Genomic DNA, 18,201 nt, shown 5'->3' with positions numbered 1-18,201 from the left:
GTTTGTCTGTGATGTGTAGGCCGAGGAACTTAAAACTTGCTACCCTCTCCACTACTGTTCCATCGATGTGGATGGGGGGGTGTTCCCTCTGCTGTTTCCTGAAGTCCACAATCATCTCCTTAGTTTTGTTGACGTTGAGTGTGAGGTTATTTTCCTGACACCACACTCCGAGGGCCCTCACCTCCTCCCTGTAGGCCGTCTCGTCGTTGTTGGTAATCAAGCCTACCACTGTTGTGTCGTCCGCAAACTTGATGATTGAGTTGGAGGCGTGCGTGGCCACGCAGTCGTGGGTGAACAGGGAGTACAGGAGAGGGCTCAGAACGCACCCTTGTGGGGCCCCAGTGTTGAGGATCAGCGGGGAGGAGATGTTGTTGCCTACCCTCACCACCTGGGGCGGCCCGTCAGGAAGTCCAGTACCCAGTTGCACAGGGCGGGGTCGAGACCCAGGGTCTCGAGCTTGATGACGAGCTTGGAGGGTACTATGGTGTTGAATGCCGAGCTGTAGTCGAACAGCATTCTCACATAGGTATTCCTCTTGTCCAGATGGGTTAGGGCAGTGTGCAGTGTGGTTGAGATTGCATCGTCTGTGGACCTATTTGGGCGGTAAGCAAATTGGAGTGGGTCAAGGGTGTCAGGTAGGGTGGAGGTGATATGGTCCTTGACTAGTCTCTCAAAGCACTTCATGATGACGGATGTGAGTGCTACGGGGCAGTAGTCGTTTAGCTCAGTTACCTTAGCTTTCTTGGGAACAGGAACAATGGTGGCCCTCTTGAAGCATGTGGGAACAGCAGACTGGTATAGGGATTAGTTGAATATGTCCGTAAACACACCGGCCAGCTGGTCTGCGCATGCTCTGAGGGCGCGGCTGGGGATGCCGTCTGGGCCTGCAGCCTTGCGAGGGTTAACACGTTTAAATGTCTTACTCACTTCGGCTGCAGTGAAGGAGAGACCGCATGTTTTCGTTGCAGGCCGTGTCAGTGGCACTGTATTGTCCTCAAAGCGGGCAAAAAGTTATTTAGTCTGCCTGGGAGCAAGACATCCTGGTCCGTGACTGGGCTGGGTTTCTTCCTGTAGTCCGTGATTGACTGTAGACCCTGCCACATGCCTCTTGTGTCTGAGCCGTTGAATTGAGATTCTACTTTGTCTCTGTACTGGCGCTTAGCTTGTTTGATAGCCTTGCGGAGGGAATAGCTGCACTGTTTGTATTCAGTCATGTTACCAGACACCTTGCCCTGATTAAAAGCAGTGGTTCGCGCCTTCAGTTCCACACGAATGCTGCCATCAATCCACGGTTTCTGGTTGGGGAATGTTTTAATCATTGCTATGGGAACGACATCTTCAACGCACGTTCTAATGAACTCGCACACCAAATCAGCGTATTCGTCAATGTTGTCTGACGCAATACGAAACATCTCCCAGTCCACGTGATGGAAGCAGTCTTGGAGTGTGGAGTCAGCTTGGTCGGACCAGCGTTGGACAGACCTCAGCGTGGGAGCTTCTTGTTTTAGTTTCTGTCTGTAGGCAGGGATCAACAAAATGGAGTCGTGGTCAGCTTTTCCGAAAGGGGGCGGGGCAGGGCCTTATATGTGTCGCGGAAGTTAGAGTAACAATGATCCAGGGTCTTTCCACCCTGGTTACGCAATCGATATGCTGATAAAATTTAGGAGTCTTGTTTTCAGATTAGCCTTGTTAAAATCCCCAGCTACAATGAATGCAGCCTCCGGATAAATCGTTTCCAGTTTGCAGAGAGTTAAATAAAGTTCGTTCAGAGCCATCGATGTGTCTGCTTGGGGGATATATACGGCTGTGATTATAATCGAAGAGAATTCTCTTGGTAGATAATGCGGTCTACATTTGATTGTGAGGAATTCTAAATCAGGTGAACAGAAGGATTTGAGTTCCTGTATGTTTCTTTCATCACACCATGTCACGTTGGCCATAAGGCATACGCCCCGCCCCTCTTCTTACCAGAAAGATGTTTGTTTCTGTCGGCGCGATGCGCGGAGAAACCCGCTAGCTGCACCGCTTCGGATTGCGTCTCTCCAGTGAGCCATGTTTCCGTGAAGCAGAGAACGTTACAGTCTCTGATGTCCCTCTGGAATGCTACCCTTGCTCGGATTTCATCAACCTTGTTGTCAAGAGACTGGACATTGGCAAGAAGAATGCTAGGGAGTGGTGCACGATGTGCCCGTCTCCGGAGTCTGACCAGAAGACCGCTTCGTTTCCCTCTTTTTCTGAGTCGTTTTTTTGGGTCGCTGCATGTAATCCACTCCGTTACACTGGTTGTAAGGCAGAACACAGGATCCGCATCGCGAAAAACATATTCTTGGTCGTACTGATGGTGAGTTGACGCTGATCTTATATTCAGTAGTTCTTCTCGGCTGTATGTCATGAAACCTAAGATGACCTGGGGTACTAGTGTAAGAAATAACACGTAAAAAAACAAAAAACTGCATAGTTTCCTAGGAACGCGAAGCGAGGCGGCCATCTCTGTCGGCGCCGGAAGTAACTAATCATTCGCTGGGGCGTGTTGCTCTGATCTGTGCGTCACAGAAGGACATTTGTTTAAAGACTATGACCACCAACTTTGCACTCATTGGTTCATTTGAAAAAGACAAACAATCAAAGGACTCACCTCATCAAGAATTTAAGATCCCATAAAATGCTGTAGGCAATAGTCTGCAATGGTAAGATGATTTAGTGAGACTCTGGTTTCCCTTATGTATTTAATTATAAAGATTGTAAACAGAATATAGTATCATGAATGGTTTCATCTTCTGCTGTATTGAGCCAATATACAATTAAAGAAAAACAAGTTTAGACTTACCTGTAAAGAAAGGATTCCAAATAATGCAAAGCAAGCATACTGGACAAAATTCCTACTGAGGATAAGGACACAGCCACCTGTTTGAAAGAGAGATGAACAATAACATTTGTTTATTTAACGAGGCAAGTCAGTTCAGAACAAATTATTATTTACAATGACTGCCTACCCTGGGACAATTGTGCGCCGCCCTACGGGACTACCAATCACGGCCGGATGTGATACAGCCTGGATTCTCTCCCTCCCTAGGCCAGTTTTCAGGGCCCAACGTAACTGCAACTGACCATCCCTCATCTGCTAGATAGTGATGGGGAATAAAATCGATACAGTAACGTATCAGGATATTATATCGATTTGACTGATAGGTAGTGTTAGCTAGCACTAGTCGGCTGTACCTGTGCCAAAACTCCGGTATTATTCATCCGTTAGCGTTTTCTTTGTATTAAAGTTAGCCAACATGTTTTCAGCACTTTTATTTCAATGAGTGATCAAAACCTATTTTAACATGCTTTCTCATCTCTCTGTAGCAGACATATAGTGAGCAATATGTTTGGAACATCAAATCGCAATACATATAGAATCGTGAGAATTGCAATACATATCGTCTCGGCACATAAGAATCGTGATAATAATCGTATCGCAATGTCCCTGGCAATTCCCAGCCCTACTAGCAGTCTCCCCAGACATTGCCAGAAATTGTACCAACATATTCACTACATAGTGAACAACTAGCCTCTCACACCTAGCTGTCCTAGTAGGTTCAGTAACTCCCCTAATTGTCCTGGTAGGTTCAGGAGCTAACCTAGGTGCTCTAGAATGTTTACTAACTCACCGACACTAAGACTTTCCTGTAATTTCAAGTGTTTCACAGCATGGATGTTTTAGACTACACTGTACCGTGGGTAAAAAGCTTAGAAAAATACTATAACTAATTGGAAGCCTCATGTAAAAATGTACATAACACTGTTTAACAGTTATATCGTATGCCTACTGTAGATTCAAATAATCTGTCTCAGGCGCCAACCTCATGCTGTCGGGTGAGACGCATGCCGCTCAGACTATTTTAGTAAATATCTTGAAGTGGAAGAATATTTTCAGCAGCTACCTTGATTTGTTTATACACTGAACAAAAATATAAAACGCAACAATTTCCAAGACTTTACTGAGCTACAGTTCAAATAAGGAAATTAGTCAATTGAAATAAATTCATTACACCCTAATCTATGGATTTCACATCACTGGGAATATAGATATGCATCTGTTGGTCACAGATACAGAACCTTAAAATGGCTGTGAGAAGTTGCTGGATATTGGCGTGAACTGGAGCACGAAGTCATACATGTCAATCCAGAGCACCCCAAACCTGTTCAATGGTTGACATGTCGGGTAAGTATGCAGGCCATGGATGAACCGGGACATTTTCAGCATCTAGGGATTGTGTACAGATCCTTGCGACATGGGGCATTGCATTATCATGCTGAAACATCAGGTGATGGCAGCAGCTCAATGGGCCTCAGGATCTCATCCGGTATCTCTGTGCATTCAAATTGCTATCGATAAAATGCAACTGTGTTCATTGTCCGTAGCTTATGCCTGCCCATACTATAACACCACCATTGGGCACTCTGTTCACAACATTGACATCAGCAAACTGCTAGTCCACACGACACCATGCAATCTGCTTGGTACAGTCTGTAAAACCACACCTCTACGGCGTGCCAGTGGCCATCGAAGGTAAGCATTTTCCCACAGAAGTCGGTTATAATGCCGAACCGCAGTCAAGTCCATGGTGAAGACGAGCTTGCAGATGAGCTTCCTTAGATGGTTTCTGACAGATTGTGCAGAAATTATTCGGTTGTGCATACTCCGTTTCATCAGCTGTCCGGGTGGAAGGTCTCAGACAATCCCGCAGGGGAAAAAACAGATGGAGGTTCTGGGCTGGCGTGATTACACGTGGTCTGCAGTTGAGGCCGGTTGGCCGTACTTCTAAATTCTCAAAACTGACGTAGGAGGTGCCTTACGGTTGAGGAATGAACATTCAATTCTCTGGAGGACATTCCTGCAGTCAGCATGATCCCTCAAACTTGAGACAGTGCATTCGGAAAGTATTCAGACCTCAACTTTAACCACATTGTTAAGTTACAGACTTGTTCTAAAATTGATTAAATAATACCCCCCCATCAACACCCCATAATGACAAAGCAAAACAGGTTTAGACATTTTTGCAAGTGTCTAAAAAAATGGGGAGCTTCTCCCATTGTTCTCTGCAGATCCTCTCCAGCTCTGTCAGGTTGGATGGGGAGCGTCGCTGCACAGCTTTTTTCAGGTCTCTCCAGAGATGTTCGTTCAGGTTCAAGTACGGGCCACTCAAGGACATTCAGAGACTTGTTCCGAAGCCACTCCTGCATTGTGTTGGCTGTGTGTTTAGGGTCTTTGTCCTGTTGGAAGGTGAACCTTGATACCAGTCTGAGGTCCTGAGCACGTTTTCATCAAGGCTTCCTCTGTACTTTGCGCCATTCATCTTTCTCACGATCCTGAATAGTCTCCCAGTCCCTAGCGTTAAAAAACATCAACAGCATGATGCTGCCACCAACAAACGTAGGGATGGTGCCAGGTTTACTCCAGACGTGACGCTTTGCATTCAGGCCAAAGAGATCAATCTTGTTTTCATCAGACCAGACAACCTTGTTTATCATGGTCAGAGTCCTTTAGGTGCCTTTTGGCAAACTCCAAGAGGACTGTCATGTGCCTTTTACTGAGGCACGACTTCCGCTTGGCCACTCAACCATAAAAGGTCTGATTGTTGTTGGAGTGCTGCAGAGATGGTTGTCCTTCTGGAAGATTCTCCCATCTCTACAGAAGAACTCTGGAGCTCTGTCAGAGCAACCATCGGGTTCTTGGCCAAGGCCCTTCTCCCCCAATTGCACAGTTTTGCCAGGAGGCCAGCTCTATGAAGAACCTTGGTGATTCCAAACTTTTTCTACTTAAGAATGATGGAGGTCACCGTGTTCTTGGGGACCGTCAATGCTGCAGACGTTTAGGTACCATTCCCCAAATCTGTGCCTCGACACAATCCTGTCTCAGAGCTCTACAGACAATTCCTTAGACCGCATGGCTTGGTTTTTGCTCTGACATGCACTGTCAACTGTGGGACGTTGTATAAAGTTGAAAGAAAAAGTATGTGAACCTTTGGAAATACCTGGATTTCTGCATAAATTGGTCATATACAATTTGATCTGATCATCTAGGTCACAATAGACACAGTCTGCTTAAAACTAATAACAAATTGATGTTTTCATGTCTATTGAACACACCATGTAAACATTCACAGTGCAGGGTGGAAAAAGTGTGTGAAACTTTTGATTTAATAACTGGTTGACCCTCCTCTGGCAGCAATAACCTCAACCAAACCTTTTCTGTAGTTGCAGATCATTCCTTTTTATAAAACTGTTTCAGTTCAGCAATATTCTTGGGATGTCTGGTGTGAACTGCTTGAGGTCATGCCACAGCATCTCAATCAGGTTGAGGTCAGGACTCTGACTGGGCCACTCCAGATGGCGTAATTTCTTCTGTTGAAACCATTCTGTTGATTTACTTCTGTGTTTTGGGTTGTCGTCCTGTCACCCAACTTCTGTTGAGCTTCAATTGGCGGACAGATAGCCTTACATTTTCCTGCAAAATGTCTTGATAAGCTTGGGAATTCATTTTTTCTGTCGATGATAGCAAGTTTTCCAGGCCCTGAGACAGCCCCAAATTGTGATGCTCCCTCCACCATACTTTACAGTTGGGATGAGGTTGATGTTGGTGTGCTGTGCCTTCCAAACAACTCAACTGTAGTTTCATCTGTCCACAGAATATTTTGCCATTAGCGCTGTGGAACATCCCGGTGCACTACTGCAAACCTCAGACGAGCAGCAATGTTTTTTTTGGACAGCAGTGGCTTCTTCCATAATGTCCTCCCATGAACACCATCCTTGTTTAGTGTTTTACGTATCGTACTTCCGGCGCGGACTGAGATGGCCACTTCACTTTACTATTTTGTTTTTTACGTATAATTTCTTACATTGGTACCCCAGGTAATCTTAGGTTTTATTACATACAGTTGGGAGGAACTACTGGATATAAGAGCAACGGCAACTCACCATCATTACGACCAGGAACACTACTGTCCCGAAGCAGATCCTGTGGTTTGCCCAACACCCAGGACAATGGATCGGATCCCAGCCGGCGAACCAAAACGTCGCCGTAAAAGGGGCAAGCCAGTCTTCTGGTCAGGCTCCGGAGACGGGCACATCGCGCACAAGCATACTACTCGCCAATGTCCAGTCTCTTGACAGCAAGGTTGATGAAATCCGAGCAAGGGTAGCATTCCAGAAAGACATAAGAGACTAACGTTCTTTGCCTCATAGAAACATGGCTCACTCGAGACACACTATCGTAGTCGGTACAGCCAGCTGGTTTCTTCACGCATCGCGCCGACAGAAACAAGCATCTTTCTGGGATGAAGAGGGGCGGGGGGTATGCCTTATGATTAACGAGACGTGGTGTGATCATAATAACATACAGGAACTCAAGTTCTTCTGTTCACCTGACTGTTCACCTCAAAATCAAAATGTCAACTGCATTATCTACCAAGAGAATTCTCTTCGATTATAAATCACAGCCGCATATATTCCCCCCCAAGCAGACAAACGGCCCTGAACTAACTTTATTTGATTCTATGTAAACTGGAAACCATATAATACAAACAGTGTAGCTATTCCCTCCGCAAAGAAATCAAACAGGGTAAGCCTCCGTATAGAGACAAAGTAGATTCAACGACTCAGACACGAGAGGTATGTGGCAGGGTCTACAGTCAATCACGGATTACAAAAAGAAAACCAGCCCCATCGCGGAACAGGATGTCTTGCTCCCAGACAGACTAAACTTCTTTGCTCCCTTTGAGGACAATACAGTGCCAACGACATGGCCCGCTACCAACACCTGTGGACTCTCCTTCACTGCAGCCGACGTGAATAAAACATTTAAACGTGTCAACCCTCGCAAGGCTGCAGGCCCAGACGGCATTCCCAGCCGCGTCCTCAGAGCATGCGCAGACCAGCTGGCTGGTGTGTTTACGGACATATTCAATCCCAGTCTGCTGTTCCCACATGCTTCAAGAGGGCCACCAATGCTCCCGTTCCCAAGAAAGCTAAGATAACGGAGCTGAACGACTACCGCCCCGTAGCACTCACTTCCGTCATCATGAAGTGCTTTGAGACTAGTCAAGGACCATATCACCTCCACCCTACTTGACACCCTAGACCCACTCCAATTTGCTTACCGCCCCAATAGGTTCACAGAGGACACAAATCGCAACCACACTGCCCAAGAGGAATACCTATGTGAGAATACTATTCATCGACTACAGCTCAGCATTTAACACCATAGTACCCTCCAAACTCATCATTTAGCTCGAGACCCTGGGTCTCGACCCCGCCCTGTGCAACTGGGTACTGGACTTCCTGATGGGCCGCCCCCAGGTGGTGAGGGTAGGTAACAACATCTCCACCCCGCTGATCCTCAACACTGGTGCCCCACAAGGGTGCGTTCTGAGCCCTCTCCTGAACTCCCTGTTCACCCACGACTGCGTGGCCATGCACACCTCCAACTCAATCATCAAGTTTGTAGATGACACTACAGTGGTAGTCTTGATTACCAACAATAACGAGACTGCCTACAGGGAGGTGGTCAGGGCCCTCGGAGTGTGGTGTCAGGAAAATAACCTCACACTCAACGTCAACAAAACTAAGGAGATGATTGTGGACTTCAGGAAACAGCAGAGGGAACACCCCCCTATCCACATCGATGGAACAGTAGTGGAGAGGGTAGTAAGTTTTAAGTTCCTCGGCATAAACATCACAGAGAAACTGAATTGGTCCACCCACACAGACAGCATCGTGAAGAAGGCGCAGCAGCGCCTCTTCAATCTCAGGAGGCTGAAGAAATTTGGCTTGTCACCAAAAGCACTCAAACTTTTACAGATGCATAATCGAGAGCATCCTGTCGGGCTGTATCACCGCCTGGTACAGCAACTGCTCCGCCCATAACCGTAAGGCTCTCCAGAGGGTAGTGAGGTCTGCACAAAGCATCACAGGGGGGGAACTACCTGCCCTCCAGGACACCTACACCACCCGATGTCACAGGAAGGCCATAAAGATCATCAAGGACAACAACCACCCGAGCCACTGCCTGTTCACCCCGTTATCATCCAGAAGGCGAGGTCAGTACAGGTACATCAAAGCAGGGACCGAGAGATAGAAGCTGTTTTTCAATCTCAAGGCCATCAGAATGTTAAACAGCCATCATTAACATTGAGTGGCTGCTGCCAACATAATGATTCAACTCCAGCCACATTAATAATGGAAATATGTATCACTAGCCACTTTAAACAATGCCACTTTAATGTTTACATACCCTACATTACTCATCTCATATGTATATACTGTACTCTATTCCATCTACTGCATCTTGCCAATGCCGTTCTGTACCATCACTCATCCATATATTTTTATGTACATATTCTTCATCCCTTTACACTTGTGTGTACAAGGTAGTTGTTGTGGAATTGTTAGATTAGATTACTCGTTGGTTGTTACTGCATTGTCAGAACTAGAAGCACAAGCATTTCGCTACACTCGCATTAACATCTGCTAACCATGTGTATGTGACAAATAAAATGTGATGCACGTCAGAGATGTTAGCATATTCCAGAGATTTCTGTAACTCCTTAGCTGACATTGTAGGATTCTACTTATCCTCCTTGAGCATTCTGCGCTGTGCTCCTGCAAATCATCTTTGCAGGACGGCCACTCCTAGGGAGCGTAGCAACCGTGCTGATATTTCTCCATTTATAGACAATTTGTCTTACCGTGGACTGATTAAAACCTCTTGAGGCTGCGAATTTTCGCAGCTTTTTGTTAAAAATCGTGCAACATTTCAGCGCCCTGCTACTCATGCCAGGAATATAGTATATGCATATGATTAGTGTGTGTGTATAGAAAACACTCTGAAGTCTCTAAAACTGGTTAAATCGTGTCTGTGGCTATAACAGAACGTGTTTAGGAGTCAAAACCCTTCGAAAAACTGGTCACTAAAAAAAAAAAAATATCCATCCGCCAGTCATTGTGTTGCCTAAGGCGAAGGAAAATACTTATCAAGCCCCTGTAAACGCCTACAGCTTCCACACGATGTCGCCAATGCTGTCATGTTGGGCCTACTTTATCCTTGGTTTGGAAACATGACATGTTTCCTTTCTTTGGGCTCACTCCACAGGATGTTTTGAAAGTGAAAACATGGACGACAATTTCAAGACTTGCTGCTATCGAATACAGATCGCCCCGTGATCAATCTAATAGACTATTAACGTTTATTAATACCTAAAGTTGGTTTAGAAAAGCAATTTGAAGTGATTTGTAAAAGTTTATAGGTAACTTTTGTAATTTTAAAAAGTGACGTTGCGTCGTGTAAAGGTGCATTTTTCTGGATCAGACCGGTCGTCAGCAAATCACATTTTGGGTATACAATGACGGATTTAATCGGGAAAAAGACCCAATTGTGATGTTTATGTGACATATAGGAGTGCCAAGAAAGAAGCTGATTAAGAAGCTGATTACCCGCTGATTTGATCCCACCGAGGGAACATCCTCCCTAAGAAGTTTTAACATCAAGGCTTTGAGATACTTTTGTGATCCTTCCCAGGTCAACAATTCTTAATATTCTGAGATCTCTTTTGTTCAAGGCATGGTTCACATCAGGCAATGCTTCTTGTGAAAAGCAAACAAACTTGTGTTATTTATAGGGTAATGCAACTCGAACCAACATCTCCAATCTCATCTCATTGATATGACTCCAGGTTAGCTGACTCCAATTAGCTATTGGAGAAGTCATTAGCCTAGGGGTTTACATACTCAACGCTGTGCGTTACATGGAAGACATGCTCCTCCCTCATGTGGTACCCATCCTGCAGTCTCATCCTGACATGACCCTCGAGTGTAACAATGCAACCAGCCATACTGCTTGTTCTGCGTGTGATTTCCTACAAGAAAGGAATGTCAGTGTTCTGCCATGGCCAGCGAAGAGGCCGGATCTCAATCCCATTGAGCACATCTGGGACCTGTTGGATCGGAGGGTGAGGGCTAGGGCCATTCCCCCCAGAAATGTCCGGAAACTTGCAGGTGCCTTGGTGGAAGAGTGAGGTAACAACTCACAGTAAGAACTGGCAAATCTGGTGCAATCCATGAGGAGATGCACTACAGTACTTAATGCAGCCACCAGATACTGACCGTTTACTTTATTTTGACCCTCCCTTTGTTCAGGGACATCCCATTTGTTAGTCACATGTCTTTGGAACTTGTTCAGTTTGTCTCAGTTGTTGAATCTTGTTAAGTTCATACAAATATTTACACGTTACGTTCGCTGAAAATAAACGCAGTTAAGAGTGAGGACTTTTTTTGTGCTGAGTTTATATACAGTTGAAGTTGGAAGTTTACATACACCTTAGCCAAGTACATTTAAACTCAGTTTCACAATTCCTGACATTTAATCCTAGAAAAAAATTCCCCGTCTTAGGTCAGTTAGGATCACCACTTTATGTTAAGAATGTGAAACGTCAGAATAATAGAGAGAATTACCTCAGGTTTGATTTATTTCATCACATTCCCAGTGGGTCAGAAGTTGACAAACACTCAATTAGTATTTGGTAGCAACGCCTTTAAATTGTTTAACTTGGGTCAAGAATTGTGTAGCCTTCCACAAGCTTCCCACAATAAGTTGGGTGAATTTTGGCCCATTCCTCCTGACAGATCTGGTGTCACTGAGTCAGGTTTGTAGGTCTCCTTTCTTGCACACACTTTCAGTTCTACCCACTAATTGTCTATAGGATTGAGGTCAGGGCTTTGTGATGGCCACTTCAATACCTTGACTTCGTTGTCCTTATGCCATTTTGCCACAACTTTGGAAGTATGCTTGGGGTCATTGTCCATTTGGAAGACCCATTTGCGACCAAACTAACTTCCTGACTGATGTGTTGAAATTCTGCTTCAATATATCCACAATTTCCCTTCCTCATGATACCATCTATTTTATGAAGTGCACCAGTCCCTTCTGCAGCAAAGCACCCCCACAACATGATGCTGCCACCCCTGTGCTTCACGGTTGGGATAGTGTTCTTCAGCTTTCCAGCATCCCCTTTATCCTCCAAACATAACATTGGTCATTATGGCCAAACAGCTCAATTTGTGTTTCATCAGACCAGAGGACATTTCTTCAAAAAGTATGACCTTTGTCCCCATGTGCAGTTGCAAACTGTTGTCTGGCTTTTTAATGGTGGTTTTGGAGCAGTGGCTCCTTCTATGCTGAGCGGCATTTCAGGTCATACCGATATAGGACTCGTTTTTACTGTGGATAGATACTTTTGTAGCTGTTTCCTCCAGCATCTTCATAAGTTCATTTGCTGTTCTTGGATTGATTAGCATTTTTCGCAACAAAGTATGTTCATCTCTTGGAGAACGAACACGTCTCCTTCCTGAGCGGTATGACGGCTGCTTGGTCCCATGGTGTTTACCCCTTAGGTGTTTGGAAATTGCTCCCAGGATGAACCAGTCTTGGAGGTCTACAATTTTTTTCCTCAGGTCTTGGTTAATTTCTTTTGATTTTCCCATGATGTGTGTAACTAAGTCAGGTTTGTAGGCCTCCTTGCTTGCACACGCTTTTTCAGTTCTGCCCACAAATTTTCTATGGTCAGGGCTTAGTGATTGCCACTCCAATACCTTGACAAAGGGATACTGAGTTTGAAGGTAGGCCTTGAATTACATCCTCAGCTACACCTCCAATTGACCCAAATGATGTCAATTAGCCTATCAGAAGCTTCTAAAGCCACGAAATCATTTTCTGGAATTTTCCAAGATGTTTAAAGGCACAGTCAACTTAGTGTATGTAAACTTCTGACCCACTAGAATTGTGATAAGGTGAATAAGTTAAATAATCCGTCTGTAAACAATTGTTGGAAAAATGACTTGTGTCATGCAAAGTAGATGTCCTAACCGACTTGACAAAACTATAATTTGTTAACAAGACATTTTTGGAGTGGTTGAAAAACGAGTTAATGACTCCAACCTAAGTGCATGTAAACTTCAGACGTCAACTGTAGATCCATGACTACATGGAACTCTATTCCACATCAGGTAACTGATGCACGCAGTAGAATCAGATTTTAAAAACACAGGTAAAAATACACCTTACGGGACTGTAGAGACAAACAGGTGCAGACACATGCAATTCTGGGATCTCCTTTTTCAGCTCATGAAACATGGTACCAACGAGTGATGCACCGCTGACATTTTTTGGCTAATACCGATATCCAATATTTTCCTTGCCAAAACTCCTGCGGCCTTTTAAGCATTCTAGTACAGTTTATTTAGGATTGTGGCTCAATGACATGGGTTATCAGTCTGCTCAGTGACACCCAGAGAACATTAGCATCATGGCTCAGACTCTGAAACAACTGAATTGAGACACATTTATTGTCAACCAGTGTGTATTGAACACTATTCGAGGAGAAACAATACTGTGTGGATGTTTAGGAGCCTGATAACTCTGAGGACGACGCTGGGGAAAAAATATATTGGGTATTGAGTAGACTGTTAGCCCATTTCATTGATCCCCAATCCTTAGGTAAAGCTCTACAGTGCAATATGAATGTCAATACACTCAATAGGCTGACTGGGGATGTGATTTCCCACAAGTCACAGTCCCGCGATAAGAGCTACAACGCTAATATTTGCATAAGCTCTTAACAGTTGTGTTCTGTGGGTGTCACCGAGTAGACTGAACCCCCACTTCATTGCTTCACATTCCAACCTTGTTTAACATTATCTAGTCTAAATATGGCATGATTCCACCAATTGTAACCTTCTGCATCACTTTCAAAGAGGTACTTTTATTTTGAAGGCAAACTCCACTCTTGTGAAGAAAGCCACAATAAGGATTAGGCACAACACACAACCAGGTCAGGTCGAGCCTCATTAGCCAGATGAAGCTATCTGGCTGCTTATAACGTTAGCTTTGGGCAACAGGGTTAATTAACTGGCTAGCTATTTATTTACATTAACTGAAGTTCAATTTCAATAGGCGAACAACAAGTGGCTACCAAGCTAATACTTAAATCACAAGGATTACTAAATCCTTTCTAAGAATAGTAAAAATTAATGCAGTTTCTACTGGCCATTGTTTTCAGGCTGGTTGTATTGGTGCTATCTAGGTACCAAGCTAAAGCTAGCTAGCTACCCCAGAAGTTGCAGTCAAACAAATAATGCTTTATTACCTTCGTGGTATTGTAAACACATTGTTCGTGGCATACTTTAAAAAAATTTTTTATACAGCTTTGACAGTGCTACTGATAGTAGTGGTGGCGCTTGGCTTGCACGTGCAAATTCAGAAGACAACATTCTATAATAGAACGGTATTATTTGATGTGTCAAATTAAAAGCTTATTTAACGCGTCAAAGTGTTAGTCAAATAGTGTTATTTGACGTGCATCTTTTTTGATACGCAAAGACCCAAACGGCGTTCCATAGAACGTTGTGAAGCTAATAGCAGTGGCGCTATCACAGTGTAACTCCAGAAGGGCAACATCTGAACAATAGCACAAGTGGTAACATTAGTGTGTACCAGTGCTCAACCAGTCACAAAAGCCCACACCAACCATGACAAAACGGTTGATTGTCAATTGCAATGAATTCCATTATCTTGTCATTAATGGATTTCGCCTTTGAGTTGTCTCACTGAAACATTCTTATTCTTTCATATGAGTGCTCGATCCACACAGCAGACATTGTGGGCTAGGTTAGGAATGCTGTGTTGCACATGTAGTGAACATTTTATGTGGCGTCATTAAGTCATGTACCTACGTTATATAGGTATGCATGTAAGCTTTGACATTAGTTTAACGCCGATGTGGAAAAACCAGACATCGGGCCGATACCGATGTTGGCATTTTTAGCTAATATCGGCCTATTCCGATATGTTCACAGATATATTATGCATCCCTAGTACCTACACTTTACATTTATATTTTTGATCAGTATAGTTAGCAAAGGTTGGAAGTAGGTGTATCTAGCGGTCTTATTTGCATTTGTTCAATGCCTCAATTGATTCGATAACCGATATTGGATATATGGATGTACAGATTCCTGGTTTGAATTAACCCAAGATGAACCCTGAAGATGGGACAAAGTGCATGACAAGGTGGCCCAGAGGAAGCCAGCTGTTCTCAACCCCTACATTGCCCCATTCTTCCAAGAGCTCACTGAGTTTGGATGACCACACACAAGCTTGATATGTCCCTTGTCACCTGTCTTTTTACCCACAGAGTAACTAGTGCTCATCTGTCATTCTATTCTTTATTTTTCTATGCTTTTCCTAATTGGTGAGAAGAGATCCTGTAATGTATGACAGTACTATTTTGCTTACTGTAAAACAATACAGCATCCATTAAAATGTACAGCAGGGAGCTGCAATATCTTTTTACAGTAAGGAAAATACTGTCAAATACATTAGAGCATCTCTGCAGTAAGGCAAAATTACAGTATTAAGCTGGCAACTCAGGGAAAAGCTTTACAGTGCAACGGTTCTCATAGGTTCAGTAACAGGTTCAAGTAACTCACCTAGCTGTCCTAGCAGGTTCAGTAACACGAAGCAGGCAGCCAGAAAGTAGCCACAGCTCCAGGTGGCCTCAATGTAGTCCCGCTGCTCATTCCACTGGAACCACATGCGAATGCCGTCCTCCAGGAAGGTGCTGATCAGACACAGGCGTGCCACGTGAGGAAGGTATTGTTTGGTCACTCTCAGGAACTGCCAGGAAAGAGGAAGTGGTTGATTAAATGGTTAGTCAGAGAGAGTAGCTCAGTCACAACACATGCAGTTGCAGGTGTGAGGTTAAGTTTTCCCTAGGTACATATCTAGGATCCCTCCCTCAATCCAAACCTTAACCATGAGTGAGGAAAATGCTAAAATGACCCAAGATCAGTATCTAAGGTCAACTATTGTAGTCATTAGTGGCGTTTCAGGCAGGTCGTCTTCTGTCCAGTCACAAGTGTTGAACGTCTCAGGTTAATATGACATCTTCTGGGATGCATTAGCATAATAACAGACAACCTGGAATGCCCCCAGCATTGCCACTGGTTGGAGCCAGGAGAAGATGATTTGCTTACCGGGTATGTATTCTTATAAGCAGATTTACGAACTAGCCGGTTGTGTCTACAGGGGATCGGAGAAGGGAGGGTGCACTGTTGCAGTAGCGCTTGTACTGTCCCTCTGATGTTAGGCTATAGGCTAGGATATATCAGTACACTAGAATGTAGGCTAATAGTAGTGATGGGGGGGGAATCGATAGTTACATATCGCAGTAAGGGATGCAAAGGATCTTAAATTAACGGTACATTTCCATGGGAAGTTAAGCCCGTGAATTTGATGAATTTTGCTTAACAAGGCAATTCTAGGTCTTGTGGCATATTTTGGTTAAACTATCCCCAATTCGATGGAAGTGATGGTACGTGTGAAAGGGTTAAACAGCTTGGAAAATACCAGAAAATGATGTCATGGCTTTAGAAGCTTCTGATTGGCATCATCGGAGTCAATTGGAGGTGTACCTGTGGATGCGTTTCAAGGCCTACCTTCAAACTCAGTGCCTCTTTGCTTGACATGGGAAAATCAAAAGAAATCAGCCAAGATCTCAGATCTCAGACCTCCACAAGTCTGGTTCATCCTTGGGAGCAATTTCAAAAACCCCTGAAGGTACCACATTCATCTGTACAAACAATAGTACGCAAGTATAAACACCATGGGACCACACAGCTATTATACCACTCAGGAAGGAGACGCGTTCTGTCTCCTAGAAATGAACGTACTTGCGAAAAGTGCAAATGAATCCCAAAACAACAGCAAAGGACCCTGTGAAGATGCTGGAGGAAACAGGTACAAAAGTATCTATATACACACAGTAAAACGAGTCCTATATCGACATAACCTGAAAGGCCGCTCGGCAAGGAAGAAGCCACTGCTCCAAAACGGTCATAAAAAAAGCCAGACAACGGTTTGCTGCAGGGGGGACTGTTGCACTTCACAAAATAGATGGCAATATGAGGGAAAATTATGTGGATATATTGAAACAACATCAAGACATCAGAAGTTAAAGCTTGGTTGCAAATGGGTCTTCCAAATGGACAATGAACCAAAGCATACTTCCAAAGTTGTGGTAAAATGGCTTAGCGACAACAATGTCAAGGTATTGGAGTGGCCATCACAAAGCCCTGACCTCGGTCCTATAGAAAATGTGGGCAGAACTGAAAAAGCGTGTGCGAGCAAGGAGGCCTACAAACCTGAGTCAGTTACACCGGCTCTGTCAGCAGGAATGGGTCAAAATTCACCCAATTTATTGTGGGAAGCTTGTGGAAGGCTACACAAGGCTACAGATTCACAAAAATAAAATTGTCTCCGTGGTAGAATGTTTATTTTGATTGGCGTTTTTCTTAAATGTATTTAAATCCCATCAGGTAGCCTGATTTCAGATTTCCATGTGAACAGGATTATAATAATTCTTGCAAAGCATGTAAACGTTTTAAACAAACTATTATATTAATCTGACTATCCATGTTACTGTGTTTACTGCAAACAGCCTGAGGTAGACAATTCATAGACACTAACTGATTTAGCAGTCCACCGCTTACCTGTTGATTATAGTATCTTCTGACTGGGTTAACACTAGTCTACACATTAACATATCGTTCGGAACGTATCTTTCATTTAAGCTTAACGATTTTCTAAAAACTAAAAAGGTTAAACTACGACACACCTTTATATGGTTAGTGTTCCCACACGGCCATATCTCCATGTTTACATTGCTTATTCCAAAGACAGATGGAAGACATGGCTGATTAGCACATGTGGCCGCCTATATAGCTTGCGCTGAACACCTGTGTGTAAGCATAACTGCTATATTTTTTATTATAACAATTCTGTCAGGGGCATATCAGCATATGTTTCGAAAACAATTATTATAGACGTTTCTAAGAGTAGGAACACAGCGTCGGAAATGTACCAAATGTGGACGAATGTAACCGCTGAAACCAATACATACGGAGCAGAAGTGTTTTCGAAAGCTAAACCGGAGGTAGCCACTACTGCAACTGTTTCGGCTTCATGACTGTACGATTGAAGAATAACTCAAACGGGAAGGGACTACACACACCATCATTGTTCATTAATATACATTCACTTTTTTATCCACATACTAGTTTCGCTATCATGAAAAGTTTAAAGACTCCCTCCCCTTAATTCAA

At 43.9% G+C, this 18,201-nt stretch overlaps 1 protein-coding gene across 1 annotated transcript in view; it reads right to left on the bottom strand.

The window, feature by feature from the left end:
• The window catches only part of surf4l (surfeit 4, like), a 30,612-nt gene that overhangs the window by 12,139 nt on the left and 272 nt on the right, over positions 1-18,201 (bottom strand). The window contains exons 2-4 of the mRNA XM_024418319.2: positions 15,529-15,715; positions 2,828-2,904; positions 2,636-2,679 (exon numbers count right to left, since the gene is read on the bottom strand). Coding sequence (XP_024274087.1) covers positions 2,636-2,679; positions 2,828-2,904; positions 15,529-15,715 — 308 coding nt within the window. The remainder of the gene's footprint in view (positions 1-2,635; positions 2,680-2,827; positions 2,905-15,528; positions 15,716-18,201) is intronic.

The sequence above is a fragment of the Oncorhynchus tshawytscha genome, unplaced genomic scaffold (genome assembly GCF_018296145.1).
Source record: "Oncorhynchus tshawytscha isolate Ot180627B unplaced genomic scaffold, Otsh_v2.0 Un_contig_766_pilon_pilon, whole genome shotgun sequence".
Taxonomy (NCBI): domain Eukaryota; kingdom Metazoa; phylum Chordata; class Actinopteri; order Salmoniformes; family Salmonidae; genus Oncorhynchus; species Oncorhynchus tshawytscha.
This window is presented reverse-complemented; position numbering and strand designations above follow the sequence as displayed.